Source organism: Andrena cerasifolii, chromosome 16, assembly GCF_050908995.1.
Source record: "Andrena cerasifolii isolate SP2316 chromosome 16, iyAndCera1_principal, whole genome shotgun sequence".
Lineage (NCBI taxonomy): Eukaryota > Metazoa > Arthropoda > Insecta > Hymenoptera > Andrenidae > Andrena > Andrena cerasifolii.
In genome coordinates this window covers 2,936,393-2,953,976 of record NC_135133.1, presented here as the reverse complement: position 1 = coordinate 2,953,976, position 17,584 = coordinate 2,936,393, and the positions used below count along the sequence as shown (strand labels likewise).

Sequence of the window (17,584 nt, the reverse complement as noted above, 5' to 3'; positions counted from 1 at the left end):
TGAGCAACTTTGAGTATTCGAATACTCAAATATTCGAAATTTATTCGTAGCATTCGAATACTTGTAAAATATTCGATATTAAATTATTCGAATAGTCCCAGCCCTAATTACAAGTAGCTTAATAAATGAAAAAAAGTTCGACATTGTTATTCATTGTATTCACTGAGAAAAAAATCTGAATGTTGCCGAGTGATTACCAGAATGAGCCCTTAAAATCAGAATTTGCTGGTTGGCAATTTTCTACCCGGGCCGGTACATAAAATATAAACCATTCGATTCGAGGTAGATTTACCACATTTTGGTTGAATAAAGTCGAGGATTTTTCAGGAGGCAACCGGCGGTAAAGTGATCCCTCTCCGTCGTCGAGTTTTTCGCGTGCGCGCTTTTAATATATTATTTAGCAGGGGAGGATGAAATCGATACTTCCGCCGCGTGGAAAGTGCCTATTACATACCTGCGCGCAACCTCCTGACAACATCTCAGTCTCGGATCTTTTGCTCACTTTCTTCCCTCGAACTTGACCCCCTTTCCCTGACGCGATACAGCGACTGTTACGTCGCGTACAAAGGCGATAACTTGGATCACGCGTTACTGCGCTTCAGCGGCCGGATATATGCACGCGTTATCTCTTTAACGACGCGCATAAATCCAAACTCTTGAAAAAGAGCGTGAATCGTTCAACTTTTTCTCTAATTAACCATATTTTCTTTCCTAGCGTGATGGTAGCTTCAACGTCGAGCTTCGATATTTTACTGTAATATCAATAACTGGAAATATCACCAGTATTTTAATTGCAAAATTTCGCCAATAGCCCCGAAACACCGGATTTGAATATTTTTCAATTCTCGATTAAATCCCGATTTTAGAAATGTGGAGGAAAAAAATATAACCGAATAAGTGAGGGGGAAGTTTCGAAAGAGCCAGAGAATAAATTATTAAATATTATTTTTCACCGACGCACAGTGGTTCGAGTATTCTACATGCTAGCTGGACAAAATTATTTTTTCGCGGTATTGGGTTTATATGGGGTTCAAATTGTATCACAGTTTATTATTTCACCAAAAATATCAGTAAAATGAAAATATGACTAATTCGATAGAGGAAAAAGAACAAAACGACAGTAGATATTGTGATTTAACTATAATTATCAGTTATAACATTATGATTATTCCTGTAATTTCTGAGTTTTCTGTGGAATTTTAAAAAAATTTCGAGCCACAGTTGACTCACCTAACTTAAAATGGCTATTAAAACAGTGTTTTGCTATATGTTCCACGTTCCACGCTACAAGGGTTGAATGTACGGAAAGTAGAGACTTTCTATTTTTTTTTAATCACACGATCGATCTGCAGAAATTTGCAAAACTATATTTTGTGAATTTTTTTCGAGTGCGACGCTCGGCAGGAGGGATAGCACAGTTGTTATATTTCAGACTCTATACGTATTATAGATTAACTATAACTGTAAGTGTGCCTTATAACTATTAACCTATATAACGTCCAAAGAATGAAACTAATATTTAAGCTGAGTAAAATAGATCTTCATTTGCCGCTTGATGTCACGTCATTAATTGCTGATCTTAATATTAAAGCTTGCCACTATATTCTTGCATTCCTAAACAATTGTAATTTGCGTATCTAGGATGAATTAACGGTTCAATCTTACTGTATACTTCTGTATGTACATACTGATATCTTTGGTTTTTTTTTCTTTCTATGTTTCCTCCCTTAAATATTGTGCATTTCCTGTAATACTGTTTTAATAAATCTCTTATGAGATTTAAAATAAAAAAAAAAAAAAAATAACTATTAACCCTTAACTGGTATCCTGGGGTCGCTCATGACCCCAAGCACCCGAAGTTCGATGTACAATTTTCGGTTGTCTAAGTTGGAAAACTGAATTTCTAATTAATTTTATAATAATAGTTTAACTTTCTACGCTTCTATTATTTTCTACATTACCTAAGAAGAAAATATTCATAGTGGTTGCTCTAGTGTCGACTTTACAAATTTCTGTGTCCTTTTTTATTTGGGGTCTGCCACGACCCCAGTATACCAGTCACGTTTGGCAAAAACAGTATACCAGTTAAGGGTTAATTTCTTGTTAATTACATTACATTACATTATAGAGTCTGAAATATAACAACAGTGCTATCTCTTCAGCCGAGCGTCGCACTCGAAAAAAATTCACAAAATATAGTTTTGCAAATTTTTGCAGATCGATCGTGTGATTAAAAAAAACTAGAAAGTCTATGCTTTCCGTACATTTAGCCCTTGTTGCGTGGAACGACGTGGAACATATAGCAAAACACTGTTTTAATAGCCATTTTATGTTAGGTGAGTCAACTGTGGCTCGAAATTTTTTTTAAAATTCCATAGAAAACTTAGAAATTACAGGAATAAAAATAATGTTGCAACTGATAATTATAGTTAAAGTACAATACTGTCGTTTTGTTCTTTTTCCTTTATTGAATTAGTCGGATTTTTATTTTATTGATATTTTTAGTGAAATAATAAACTGTGGTGCGAATCAGGTTTGTTTCTAACAATTTCAACCCCATATAAACCCAATACCGTGAAAAAATAATTTTGTCCAGCTAGCATGTAGTATACTCGAACCACTGTGCATAATGACATTTTTTGTTCAAATCACCCTGCAGGTCGTAATTATTCAGAAAACTTGACGACTTTTTTTGTAAATTCTTCGCAATTAAATTCTCTATCGATCTGTCCGGCCGAAATGTTCAATTTCGTTGCTGATTTTTTTATATTTAGCGAATTATACAGCACTTGTCGAAGATCAGTATCTGTGGGCTTTTTTGGCCGCCTGTTCCGAATTTAAAGTCAGATTTTCGAAATTGGAGGTGGTGAATCCAATATGTTGAAGCAAAATTTCAGAAAACGGGCTTACTCGGAAGAAACACAGTGCGTCTAGATTTTCGGGGACGCTGATTACGAATCTGAGGTAATTACTATAAAGATCAAATTTGTTATTTGTACCACAAATCTAATACCGTAGATCAAATTGTAAAATTTAAAATGGCGGATGGACATTCGTATTTTGTCAAATTTACGCATCTCACAAATGTGTACTTGATTTTGCATATTTAAGCCTACTCGTCTGTGTTCAAGCGCGTTCTTACAGTTGACTTTTCGGATTCAATATTGACGAGCAAGATTTTTAATGTTTGATATTTTTAAAAGGCCTGAATCACTTAACGTTTCATCCCAGTTGCCTTTAGAAATCCGATTTTAATATGTGCAATCTCGTTTGAGGAGCAGGATTTGTGTTTCTGGAAGCAATTCCCTGATTTTTGGTTTATGTACGTGTTTAAAACTACCAAACATTAAAAACCCTGCTCATCAATATCGAGTCAGAAAAATCAACTATATTCAGCACATTGGATTCACAACCTTCAATTTCGAAAATCTGACTTTAAATTCGGAACAGGCGGCCAAAAAAGCCCACAGATACTGATCTCCGAAAAGTGCTGTATAATTCGCTAAATATAAAAAAATCAGCATCGAAATTCAAAATTTCGACCGGACAGATCGATAGAGAATATAATTGCGAAGATTTAAAAAAAAAATCGTCAAGTTTTCTAAAAAACTACGACCTGTAGGGTGATTTGAACGAAAAATGTCTTTACGTACCACTGTGCGGTTGGAAGAAATTCGGTTGTGCTTCGTATAACTCGGTAGGGTCTCTGAATTTTTGCCGCCGAAGCGAGGCTCGTCCTCTTTAACGATGCGTCGGTGGAAAGCGAGAGTTCAAAGTGAAAGTTTCCCCAGCGACGCCCCGATCTCCGCAGAATCCTGCTCTCTTCAAACATTCTAACGAATTCAAAGCGAGACCACTCGATCTGCTCGGTCGGAATTCGCGGGACGGTGGAATTTCGCTCTGCTCCGTGGTCGCAAAAGCGATCGCCGCCGACGAGCGCGTAAGGGAGTCGGTCGCTCTCGCCGGAGCGACATGTGGCGGCGGAGTAAGATTTCGAAGTAGAACGGGCAGTGGGCGCTCGGTGGACAGCTGTTCGCGAGTCATTTTCTGTACGAATGATCGGGCGTAGGCGACGGGAGAGGCGAGAAAAGTGAGACTCACTCTCGAGCTTGGAGAACGAAGCAGGTGTCGTGGCGTCGATCAGGGCGAGCGTCAGGTGCTTCAGAGCGGCCTCGAAGTCAGCGTGGACCTTCAGCATCAAGCCGAGCCGTAGGTGAACCTCGCAGGCCCGTGGAAATCCTGGTTCCACCCATAGCACCTGCTGGAATGCTTTCACGGCCCTGGAACAGACGAGATCACGAGTCCGTTAGAAAACGGATTCGATGCAACTGCAACGCGCGATGACCATCTGCGAGTGCGTAAATACGGGGGTGTCTGTGCGGCGGGGGAGTCGGTACAGTTGCTGTACTTCGGAGTCTATACGTAAGAATTCGTTGAAGTGCAGACCATTAAGGGGTTATACTTAGTAAGGCGGCTGATAAGAGGCGAAGGTTTGTGATTTTTTTTTGAAAAAGCGGAAGCATGTATTCTTACGGAACTTTTTGCACTTAAAAGAGCAACGTTTAAAGAACATTTGGTAATTTTTTCGTGGAGAAATATTTAGTTTATAATAAAGTAGCAACCCACATTCAAGAAGCCTTTTTAATAATTTGCCTTTGCGGTGAGCACTGTTATTCGGAACCAGGTTATCTAAAATAAAAATACAAAAAATATTTCGTTAATATATTAATGTATCCTCTGATTGGCGGAGGAAATTTCTGAAGTATTAATTTAAAACAAAATGGCGGCTATTTAAAGTTGAAATCCTGATTTCTTTCGCGGGATTTTTGCACGAAAAAATCAGGATTTCAAATTTAAATAGCCGGAATTTTGTTTTAAATTAATATTTCGGAAAATTCTCTCCGTCCACCTGAGGATACATTAATATAGTAACGAAAAGGTAAGGGAGTCCCAATAAATTATAAATTCTGATCTAACTTCGTCCACATGTTTCGGAGCCCCGGATTTACCTTATTATTATACCTAATTTGGACGATCATTTTCCTAAATTCTTCTTTCCAAGATGAGTAAATATTCGGTGAAAATTTCAAATTCCTTGGTCCTTCGATTCTCTTCGCATTAAATTCCAGTGATCATCAAGATGAACACTGTGCACCTCTATTTTTAATTTCCATATCATCCTAACTATAATTTTTACAGAGTTCAGTGGGGAGTTGCTTGACCACAAAGTGTCTTCGATAAATTCTTAAGAGACTGTAGAGAATAATTTCGTTTCCACTTTATGCAAATACAATGCACGCATAGTACGCGCAATTAAATTACTAGCTTTAGCATTATTCCTGGTCTTCTACTTCCTATTGCAAAACCCCGTGACTCTAAATATACCTGCTGCCGTGCGTTACGATAATGTGGAACTTATTTTGCATTCTACACGATAAGCTTCGATTACGCACAGCGTTAGCCTGGACGAATTCATTGTTTCTCACGATCCGGCGCGATAAAACGAAAGACACGTCCCCGCCGTGACAAAGGTAACGAGACGCTCCTTTCAGCAGCTCGAGACTGCTCGCTCGTGATTGCAAAATATCGACGAACAGTCCCGGACAATACGTGCTAAATATTTATCGGCGATTGTCCGCGGGGACGTGGTTTTCTCCGGGGTCGACGAACGACCGTCAAGTCCCCGGGCGCTGACGATTCGATCGTCAGTCGCGGCGCGACGTGTCACGCGAATAAGAACCGTTTCGAACGGGTGTATATTTGCGGAGTTGACAGAATTCCGGTCGATGGACATGCTTGGTATTTTCCTCCCCTTCCGCGGCGACTGCCAACCTGCTTCGGCTGCATTCAATACCGTCATTATGCAAACGGAATGCCACCGTCCATTACACCGAGGAATTAAGTTCTGGCGACTTAGGCCATTTAATGTCTATAAATAGAGAGCTTCGGCAATCCAGGAATATTTGAAACTTTGCAGAACTGTGATTCGAGTGACGCTAATTGCGCGACCATTTTTTTTCTTCGGCAACGAAATGTCCTGGGGGTGAAAACACCCGCTCAAAGGAATTTTGAATTTTTATATTACCGTGAACAGCTGCGAAATTGTAAAAGATATTGAGAAGTTTAATTTAATGCTTTATGGATTTTTATAAATTTCGTATGGCGATAACAAGTTTGCGAAAGTAATTAATTTTCGCAAAATTTAACTCCGCAATATTTTTTTCGAAAATTCTTTACTAGCACAGTGTTGGAATATGGGAATCCATGAAACTATGAATTATACTTTTTGGAACCCACGGTGGGTGATTTGAAACGAGTTAGGTAGTAATTTTGATGTTTTTGTGACTTTTGAGGATCTCAAATTTTTGGAATGTTGATTTGTGAAATATTCTTGGTCGCGAAGTAAATGTGAAACTCGAAGTGTCTATCTTCGTTTAGTTTTATCGTCAGTTTTATCTATTTTTAAAAAACCCCACTTTTCTAACTTCGACTGCTTTTTGAGTCACATATTTATTTCTCAAAATAACTATTGCGCTACTGTGATTGATGTGCATACTAAGATGGCTGAAGAATAAAGAATATTTAGTCATTTTTGTACATCGTGATTCAGAAGCTACTGTGCTTTTTTTTTATATAAAGTACTTCAGACACGTTTTATATTTAAATACCCTTTACTTAGGCCCGACTGCGTCGCAGAGAAGCTCCGTTTGCTATATCAAAAAATTCGTTCCACAGCGAGAGGCAGCTGCACGAAGGTATTTGCGCAGCCCTTGAAGCGTTAAAAGGCTGCCTCTCGTCTCTGGTGTAATCGAATACCCGACCCATCGAACACGTCGTATTAACAAGTACCTACGCGAAGTGGCGGGATCAAGTATATCGTGTGTTACATAGAAACATCACTTCATACTTTAGAATCCTTTATGAATGCTTTGAAAGAATCTAATTAACTAAATCCCCGCGAACTGAAGACACACATGGTAAGGGGTGATTCTCGTTTAACAGCCCCAAAGGTAACTGATATTTGAGAATTTTTTTCTCGAAAACTGTTGGTCATATTGGATTAAACTCTTTTGAGATATAAGGAGGCATCTTCAAGCTTGCAGAAAATATTTTTTTTATGTCGATCGTTCTTATTATTTAGTAATTATTGCTGGAGTCTTGTCCACCTCTTTGACGATGTAACTCCTGCTGGTGGGATGTGTAGCACCTGTCACAGTCATCTGATTGCAAAAGAAATAGAAGTTTCTTAAAGTTAGATAGTTCACGCTGGGATTGGTCCACTTTAAAGAAAAAAACTGAAAAATTGAAAGAGTTATAATGTTTGAAAGAAAAAGTAAGTTTTTCCTTAGACAAACTTTTCATATTATTTTTTATATCGACGAAAAAAGTATTATAAATAGAAACTAACATTAAAATTTTAGGTCCAGTCTTAACATAGATTATTTAACTTTAAGACTTTTTTCTCATCGTCGAAGAGATTCCACAATAATTAATAAATAATAAGAAGGATCGTCACAGAAGAAAAATTCTACAAGTTCAAATATGCCACCTTATATCCCACAAGAGTTTACTGCAATATTAACAATAGTTTCTTAAAAAAAATTATAAATTTTGGTGGCTGTTACGCGAGAATCCGCCCTTAAAAGCCAAAGCTCTTATTTGTATACCCAACAATTGTGGACGATGTCTTCAATTCATATAAACAAATGGGAGTCGAAATTAAATAAAATCATTTAAAAATTCTGAAGTTTACTACCAAATATTGAATTTAAATTCAATATTAGTAGCACATAATTCGCGCTAAGAAGTGGAGAGAAGAGAATGCTACGCCTAATTTTTCATCTACAGTTAGGACATGCGCAATATTCTACATTTTGTTTATATGCATTGACTCCCACGCTTTCAATTTAGTTTCTTTGAAAATACGATCGTCCAGATACTTTACCCTTAAGCCGGGAATCCACCGGGACGCTAAGCTGCGCTATGCGATGCTCCGCTATGCCATGACGCGTTTTAAAAAAATTAGCTTCAATACATTCTTATGGAACCGTGTCCACCAAAAGCTAAGCTAAAACAGAGCCTCGCATAGCATAGCTTAGCTTAGCTTCCCGGTGGATTCCCGGCTTTAAGCGGGGGCGGATTTATATACAGCCTAAGTAGGCTGCAGCCTAGGGCAGTAGATTTGGGGCGAAAGCAATCGAAAAAGATAGCAAAATGATTTTGCCTGTAATTTTTTATTTCTCATCGACTAAAATGTCTATCTATTTTTCCTAACACTGAAAGTTAACACACAGATGCTTGAGACTACGTTAATTAGTCGGGTGGAATTTATTTGGCCCCAGTCGTCATTCAACTTCGATTTCTAACAAAACCAATGACGGATTTTTGTTGAGATTTCGAGTAGCTGATCAGGTTAATAATTAATGTAGAAGTAAAGGAACATTAATCATTTGTTTATTTTATTCGCCGTAATCCAACTTAAAATAAATAAAAGCATTCCATCAGAAATAAGGAGAAATTAAAGAAATATCACAAGTTGGGTCAAATAGACTCCATGCGACTAATTATGTAACACAAAAAGGTGCGACTAATTAAGGGTGAAAAACAATTCACTTTGTTTTCATCCAGCAAATTAGCAATAACTCGTATGCGAGTTCTCATATCGAATTAGTTTTAAAGCTGTCAGAACTCTTTTCATTAGTATGTTTGATGATATTTTCTGGAGAGGGCGGCAGACGCTTGCCTAAGGGCGCCAAATTTCCAAATTCACCCCTGCTCTTAAGAAATAATATGAATGATCCAATCTGGATGCCATCACTGATCAATTCATCGCGCGTTACCAAAGCAAAGCTGCCCACTGATGCAATCATGTCCCTTACAATTAATATAAAAAAATAATAATTAAGATCTCGACTTCCTGAGGTTTCGAACACGACGACAAGAATACACTCGTCTAGATTTTACATACTCTTGCTCTTAGGAGCCAGCAATAACGATATAAATGAAGGGTAAGGGGAAAAACAGGGAACGTCCATTTTCAGCGATTCTACAGTGTATAATAACGTATTTTGTTGGTGGCAACTGGGACCACAGAACTGTCGAATCACAAAGGGTTGCAAAGTAGAAATGCCCACATAAGATAACGTTAAAGGGAACAAAACAAGAGATGACTCAAGTCTTCCTACTTGCACTATTTCTAATTAATCTAATCGTATGCTTGCAATACGCCATGAGGTGTGTACATCCGCGTTTTGATAATAATAGAAGTGGACATTTATTTTGTTACACTTGAAAGAAATTAAGGCAATGTAAAACAATTATCTTTTTGCCGAGTAATTTCCTGATGCCTAATTAGAGTATAAACATGAAGTTATGAACAATACAGTTAAGTTCATTGAACCCTATTTCTTTAGTGATGGACTAAAGTATTAAAACTTGATTTTCCGAATAAAGTTGCTTCGTTCCCCCCCTTACCGTTTAAACATAATTGCCGTCGCTATTAAGCATCGATGTCATCGTGCCCCCTTTCAACATCAAGGAAGACTGGCGGGATAACTCGAGCCCCGCCTGGATCACGGGGACCTGATCGATAAAAATAGCGCTCCTTTAAAGATTCACGGCTAAGGGAACAGGTTTACGTGTACTCGTTACGCCGAAACACACGGCGGGGCGTAATCGCGTGCATCGCGCGCGTGCGTGCACGCGATTCAGGAGGACGGACAGGAAGCGGTCGGTGCTCCCTGCCCTGTCACGCGAAACGAGTCGCGATCGGGGGACCAACGAAAACCATAGGGGCCCAGTGCGTGCTGACGCTAACAATCGTACAGGTCGCGAATGACATGGGCCTGTGCGTGTGCTCGTTCAGTCGAGACGTTTCGGGGACGGGATCTGGCCCGATTCGACCGCACGGAAGAAAGCCGGAAATAAACGCTTCCTGGTGGTGAACGGGCACCAATATGGGACCCGGGATACGTACTTCACAAAGGCTCGAGTGCTGGGAATATGTTTTTAATACAGTTTCGAATGCGCTGGTGGAACATAGGGCTGTTATGAATATTTGAATTATTCGAATACCGGTAGAATTCGAATGATTCGAATAACGGTAGAATTCGAATGGTTCGAATACCGGTAGAATTCGAATTATTCGAATAACGGTAGAATTCGAATTATTCGAATACTAGTACAATTCGAATTACTCGAATACCAGTAGAATTCAAATTTGTTATTCAAATAATTCGGAATATCCGAATTTGTGATTCGAATAATTAGGAGTACCTATTCGCACATTACTCGAATAATTAGGAGTATTCAAATATTCGAACAGTGATCGAATTTCGGAATGTACTGAATAAGCATCTGAACAGGAAATCCTTTTTCACACTTTATTATGAAATTCTTTTCACACTGGCCTTTACAATTATTTGTTTTTCAAACGTTTAGATTCATTTTCGGTGCAATCCGAAATTCGAACACTGAATTATTCGAATATTCCGAATTCTTCGAATACTCTGACTAATTCGAATATTCCGAATTCTTCGAATACTCTGAATTATTCGAATATTCCGAATTCTTCGAATACTCTGAATTATTCGATTACTCGGAATTATTCGAATACTCGGAATTATTCGAATACACCGTACTATTCGAATATTCCGAATTATTCGAATACTCCGTACTATTCGAATATCCCGAATTATTCGAATACTCCGTATTATTCGAATATCCCGAATTATTCGAGTACTCCGTACTATTCGAATCAATTACTCGTATTCGAAATTATTCGAATCATTCGAATGGTTCGAGTATAGCGACAAAAATCCAGAGTGAGTGTAAGTTTGCTCCAAAAAATGCTGTCGTTGAAGTATTAAGCTCCATCAACATCAATCTGTTCAGTTTCATTTTGATCACAATTTTAGAATCTACACAAACAATACCTACCTATCTACAATGCCATCTAAAACCTCGAATCCCCCAATTAATTTCGAAAAAGATCTTCTCAATTAAATAATCCAACAAACCTCCGAAGTTTTCGACCCTTCGCACTGCAAGTATGCCTCACAGGCATACCGAACTTTAATTCACCATTACGTATCTTCATTAAACTTTATAAGAAAAATGTAATTCCAGACTCACGCTACCGAATGAAGCACCGCTTCTGAAATTACTCCGAAATTATTCCTTATTCCGAAGTTTCGTATTTAATAACCGTAGTATCGGAGCCGAAGCATCCGCAGTGAATAACCGGCGCGCTTAAAAAGGGTTACGAACGAGCACCTTAAGGGGACGATGGCTCGAATGGTTTATGTCGATCAGCAGAATGGCCCGGCGAGTAACGCGTCGCAGTTCCAGGTACAGTTAACGCCGAGTGTCACTTTATTTTCGGCCTTTGGAGCTCCTGGACAGAAGCCAGCGCCGAATCAACGTGTACACGGATTGAGCAATTCGGTGGCTTTGAAGTTCACTCGTCGGCAGTTCTCGCGCGAGACGGAGCTGCATACATATCGAATTCAGCGCCGGGGACGCCGCACGTTTTTTAACAGGTTCGCGCGACACTTTTTTTTTCCCCACCCGCCGACCGTCGCGAAAACCGATAGCGTAACAGGTTGCGGTAATGTCCCACGGCCTCGCTCGGTGCACCTAGGTCGCGCGTTATTCGGAGGCCCGCGCGTGAGCTCGATAAATCGGTCCGTTTTCACTGGCGTCAAATGAAATTCATTCAAACCCGTTGCACCCCATTGATTGTACACGGGGTGTCCCGTTACGAGCATTCTGGTAATTTTACAATGCCCGGAACTTGATGACAGCAGATGACCATCAACCACCAGCGATTTTCAGTTCAATATTTGCTAAGGAAACAGTAATACTCCCTTAAGTCCTCCTGCACGCATTCGCAACAATTTATTTCCAAATTGCCTCAAGCAATATAATTTGCAGATATAATATTTCATTTTGATGTTTCCTCGTGAAATATAATTTGTAATTTAAATGTGATTTGAAGGTATAATATTTCATTTTAATGCCTCCTCGGGAAATATGATTTTGAATTCCAGCTCAATTAAGTGAAATATCAAATATAATATTTACGTTTCCCAAGTAACTAGTGTTCCTGATTTCTCCATATTTTTTGTTGTTCGAGAAATCAGAAATGAGATCATATTTCTTGAGAATTCTCGAGAAATTAAAAAAAAAATATTGCAAAAATGATGTTTTTAGAATAATGTTGATAATATTTATCAAAAACACAAGAAAACTTTAACTAAATGATTATTCCTGTCTCATTTATACCAAATTTGTGTAAATGAAAAATAGATATTAAATGTAATTGGTAAATTTATTTATTTAAGACAAAATTTGTACAAAGCGAAATATTACTTTTGGTTTTAAAATTTATTTTTAAATAGCACAATGCATCTAATGTAGCGTCAGTGAATCTATTTTTTTGTGGCAAAATCTGTTACTGTTATATTTTGACGTTTTATAAATATCTATTTTGGCTGTGAAATGAAAAAATGCGTCTTTTGACCCTTTTGGAAAAAATTCTGGATCATGCAAAAATTTTATACTGGGTACAATAGTCTTATCTCCTCTTTTCAATATTTCTTCTTTAATAGCCACAGGAAACTCATTGGGTACTTAATTCAGTATTCAATTTTCCTAAATTTTTAAATGCAAATTTCAGAGCACCTTCAGCAGTTAATAATATCGAAAAATTCATATAGGATCAAGTGTACTGTTATTTTTTAAAAAAATTTTTTCGAATTCATATAGGATCAAGTGTACTGTTATTTTTTAGGAATTTTTTTTCGAATTGATATAGGTTCTAATGTTATTAACAAGATGTATTATAAATCGTAGATGTGTTTATACGTTCGCGATTAACTAGTAATACATTCATTTACGAAAATAAATAAGATTCATAATATTTTTCCTAGACTTAAGTTTCTCGAGAAATTATAGTATTTCTCGAGAAATAAGAAATAAGAAATTATAGAATTTCTCGAGAAATTCTCGAGAAGGAACACTACAAGTAACTCTGTTCAAAATCACCTTTAAATCAACATTAATTGACGAAAGGATCAGAGTGGCCACAGCTTGTGGATCACTCTATACGAGGACCCGCGGCGCGTTTCGCGAGACGCCACGGTAAAAAGACGACCTGGACTTCGGGGACGTCCGGCGTATTTGCATTTTCTGGTGGAAACCGTGCCGGAATAAATTAGAAGGCGGCCCCCCGCTCGGATGATTTGCAATGCGGAAACGGATTGCGTAATGGATTCGGCCTCGGGAGATGACCGTACGCGCGTGTGATTTCCATTTGTCGCGGCCGGAAGTCGTGGAAAGGCTGTACACCACGCGCGTTTAAACGCGAGTTCGGAATCGGTCGCGTGCGATGCACGACCGTGAAAGCGACAATTCCCTGATCGAGCGAAACGAGGCAGCCTCTACTGCAAACGCTAGTTGGAGGCATACTGGTACATTTCCTGAAACAGTGTTTTATAGACCGGTTGTTAATACCGCCAGTTTGAAATTTCAAATATCCTCATTTCCCTACGATGGCCACTTGTTAACTCACTGGTTGTGGGGTGCTTCAAATGGAAATTCACTTCTATGTGCTTCTCCCTAGTTTCATGCTGGTCATCGGAATGAGGGTCAAGAAAACGAAAAAGAAGATAGTTGATGTTTAGGACTATCAACACTTATATGGCATCTCGAATTTAGAAACAAATTTAGAAGTCCCTGACGTTCTTGGATTTTTAATATTACATTTCTTAACACAATGACGACCGTTTGAAGTCGAAATATGACATTACCATGCAGAGAATCATCCCTTTATTAAATATTACAAAATTAGAAGTGGAATTTAAAAAAGGTGAGAACGTCATCGACTTCCTAATTTTGTTTGCTTTTAAAACCTTCTCGACTCTTTGTTTCGAGATACGTCGTTTTGGCTGGGAAATGTCCACCAAACTCGTTGGAAAACACGAGCATGGTGGTATATAATGTCATAAAAATTTACGAGAATACAGATAAAAGATATATCTTTTAGTGGAAAAATATTTTGCGTTGCTTCAACCAATACTTTAAAAGAAAAAATCCTGAACATGTATGTTTTTTAAAAATAGGCGATTTTTATGAATTTTTTAAAAGAAAGGGTTATAAAATATCCTAAAAAATGTTTTTGAATTTTATTAATACACTCGTTAAGGTACAACAAAATTTTGTTTCGTGTTCTCGGTATTGATGCACGCAATTTACTAACAGGATCGTGCGAAATCAAAAATCGAAAAAAATTCTTAAAATTTATATCAGTGGCTATAGCATTATTCTTTGTCGCGGCAAAAAAACACCAAAAAACACATTTGAACGAAATAGATATTGCAAAAAGCATGTAATTTTACGTATAAATGTGTAGATAAATAAAACCTATGTTTAAAAAAATGATGTTAGAGGACGATGAGATAGCGAGTCAAATTATGAATCAAATGCCTCAAGGTTATCTTAAATCGGTTCATTAGATCCTCTGATATCATGGATACAGTTTAGAAATCTCTTTTCGACAGCACTGCACTAAGCGCCAGCTAGAAAATGCATTAAGGAAAAGCGCACCATCATTGTTTGTGGCGCTACCAAAATCCGGTGACTTCCTAATTTTTTTATGAAAATCTCGCACTTTTACAGACCCTATAACAGGCTTGCCCCAAAGTGGCACATGTTTTACACATCCTGTAATTTTTCCAAGTCGATCTGAACCTCAATTCGTTCGCAATCAGGAAAAAAACGAAGAGTAACAAATATTCGAGGAAAACGCGTTTAAAGTTTCTGGGCAAAGGCGACGCTGCAGGTGCCAAATCTACAATTTTTGCGAATCTTACTACAAACCAGGCGGCATTTTATTCAGAAAAGATAGTATACTTTCGGAAAATGCGATAAAAAAATCGATTTTTCGACTGCCTAGTCCTATTAATAGGATTGTGAAATCTTATCACACGTGACTTGATTAAAAAACAAAACTGCTGCTAAAATAGCTTCACAGCTGAATTTGCAACTTGAAAATTTTGTATTCACCGAAACAGTGCTGACTCCATAAGCGCATTCGTGGCAGATTTTCTTAACGCCGGAGGTGTTTCCATTTTTCTGCCCAACCCCTGTACGTGTACCGCAGCAATATGGACAATTAAAAGTGTTGAATAGTGAAAGTTCGAAGTTCAATCTATCGATCCATTCCCTTCACTTCCACCACCCACGAATAATCCCCCATCAGTGGGAAGTCTCAAGGGAACCGTATCACTGAAACGTGCAGCGAAGAATGGAGCACCGCGTGGAAATTATTATTCCTTTATTTCAGCACCGATAAAGCAGAGAAATACGGCTATTGTTCCATTACTGGGGAAGGGGTGGGCCGGAAGTAACGAGAACGTTAATTCCGCGGCGAGGCCGGCGACAAATTAATTGAAGCACTCCGCCGCGGAGAGTGAGCACAATGAGAAGTAGAACGACTCGAAGATGATAAAAAAAAAAATAAAGAAAGAGGAAGGAGAAGGAGAGACAGAGAAAAATAAGGCAAAAAGATGGTGGCCGGGTTGGCGTAAAGGCGGTAGTAAATTCATTCATTCACGAGAGGAGGCCATTCATCGCTTCATTCACTCGCGTTTCCTTTCGGGGTTCGTTGTCTTCGGGAATGAGTCACTGTTACGCGCGTCTCCCAGGCCGTGTGGGAGAAAGAGAAATGTCAGTGACTCCGCCGACTATTGCGAAACACTCGTAAGTGGAATCGTGGATGGAAATATTGAGCGATTCTAGGAAAGTGTACTGTACACCGAGGCACAGATACGGAGAAATTTGTGCGAGCGTGCGAAAGTATGTAGAGTAGGGTGGAGCGGAAAATTTATGTTTGAATTTTCAGGTGGCCTGGGCGCGGGATAGTTGTCCTTTGGTTAACCAAACGCAACTGTAAAATATTTTTTGGAAACATATTCATGTCTGCAGGTTCCTTTTTTTCTAAAAGTGATTATGTAATCATACTATATGGGCGAAAATTTAAATTTGGATTTTCAGTTGGCCTGGGTGCGGGATAGTTGTCTTTCGATTAACCAAACACAACTGTAAAATATTTTTTGGAAAAATATTCATGTCTGCAGGTTCCTTTTTTTCTAAAAATGATTATATAATCATACTATATGGGCGAAAATTCAAATTTGGTTTTTCAGTTGGCCTGGATGCGGGATAGTTGTCTTGTGATTAACCAAACAACTGTAAAACAAAAAAATATTGGAAAATATTCATGTCTGCAGGTCCCTTTTTCTCCTAAAAATAATTATATAATCATACTATATGGGCGATAATTCAAATTTGGATTTTCAGTTGGCCTGGATGCGGGATAGTTGTCTTGTAATTAACCAAACATCTGTAAAACAAAAAAATATTGGAAAAATATTCATGTCTGCAGGTTCCTTTTTTTTCTAAAAATGATTATATAATCATACTATATAGGTGACAATTTAAATTTGGATTTTCAGTTGGGTTGGATGCGGGATAGTTGTCTTTTGATTAACCAAACACAACTGTAAAAAAAATTTGGAAAAGTATTCATGTCTGCAGGTCCCTTTTTCTCCTGAAAATGATTATATGATTATCTGATTATATGATGGAACTTGCAAACATGAATATTTTTCCAAAAAAAAAATTCAGTTGTGTTTGGTTAATCAAAAGACAACTATCCTGCACTCAGGCCAACTGATTTTAAATTTTAGCCTATATAGTATGATTATATAATCATTTTAAGCAGAATAAAGGAACCTGCAGACATGAATATTTTCCAAAAATTTTTTACAGTTGTGTTTGGTTAATCAAAAGACAACTATCCCGCATCCAGGCCAACTGAAAATTCAAATTTAAATTTTCGCCTATATAGTATCGCTCCGCCCTAATGTACAGTAAGTGGAATATTAATTCAATTTTCAATGGGCTATGGGATTAAGAATACACCGGAGTCTCGATAAACCAAATTTTGTTTAATTTGAAGTTAGGAAGTTGAGTCTGAGGAAGTTGAACTTTCTATAATTTAAATTAAAGGTATTCAGAATTTTCTCTCATAAATTACGAAAATAGAGTGCATAGTACTGTATAAATAAAAGATTCCTATGACTAATAAAAACACTCAAACCTATTTGCAAGGCCACGGTACTAAGTGCCTTCAACGAGAAATGAATACTGTGAAAATTTAAAAAAAAAAACTCGGCAAAATCGCGAGTCCCACAGTCTTACTCTTTTTTTAATTAATAAATAATTACTTTCATCTTCTCCATGTCCCCCATTTTCTTATGTGCTTTATTATTCTGTTTACTGACTTTGAAATTTAAAAAAAAAACTCGGCAATCGCGAGTTCCATAGTCCTACTCTTTTTTTAATTAATAAATAATTACTTTCATCTTCTCCATGTCCCCCATTTTCTTATGTGCTTTATTATTCTGTTTACTGACTTTGAAATTTAAAAAAAAAACTCGGCAATCGCGAGTTCCATAGTCCTACTCTTTTTTTAATTAATAAATAATTACTTTCATCTTCGCCACGTCCCCCATTTTCT

The 17,584-nt window shown here is 37.8% G+C and overlaps 1 protein-coding gene and 1 long non-coding RNA gene across 6 annotated transcripts in view; one reads left to right on the top strand and one right to left on the bottom strand.

The window, feature by feature from the left end:
- The window catches only part of LOC143377855 (uncharacterized), a 203,647-nt gene that overhangs the window by 22,075 nt on the left and 163,988 nt on the right, over window positions 1-17,584 (top strand). The window lies entirely within an intron of this gene.
- Window positions 1-17,584, bottom strand: part of Utx (Utx histone demethylase) — a 214,400-nt gene that overhangs the window by 37,635 nt on the left and 159,181 nt on the right. For all 5 annotated transcript variants that reach the window (XM_076829556.1, XM_076829555.1, XM_076829557.1 and 2 more), the window contains one exon: window positions 4,102-4,280. In XM_076829556.1, coding sequence (XP_076685671.1) covers window positions 4,102-4,280 — 179 coding nt within the window. The remainder of the gene's footprint in view (window positions 1-4,101; window positions 4,281-17,584) is intronic.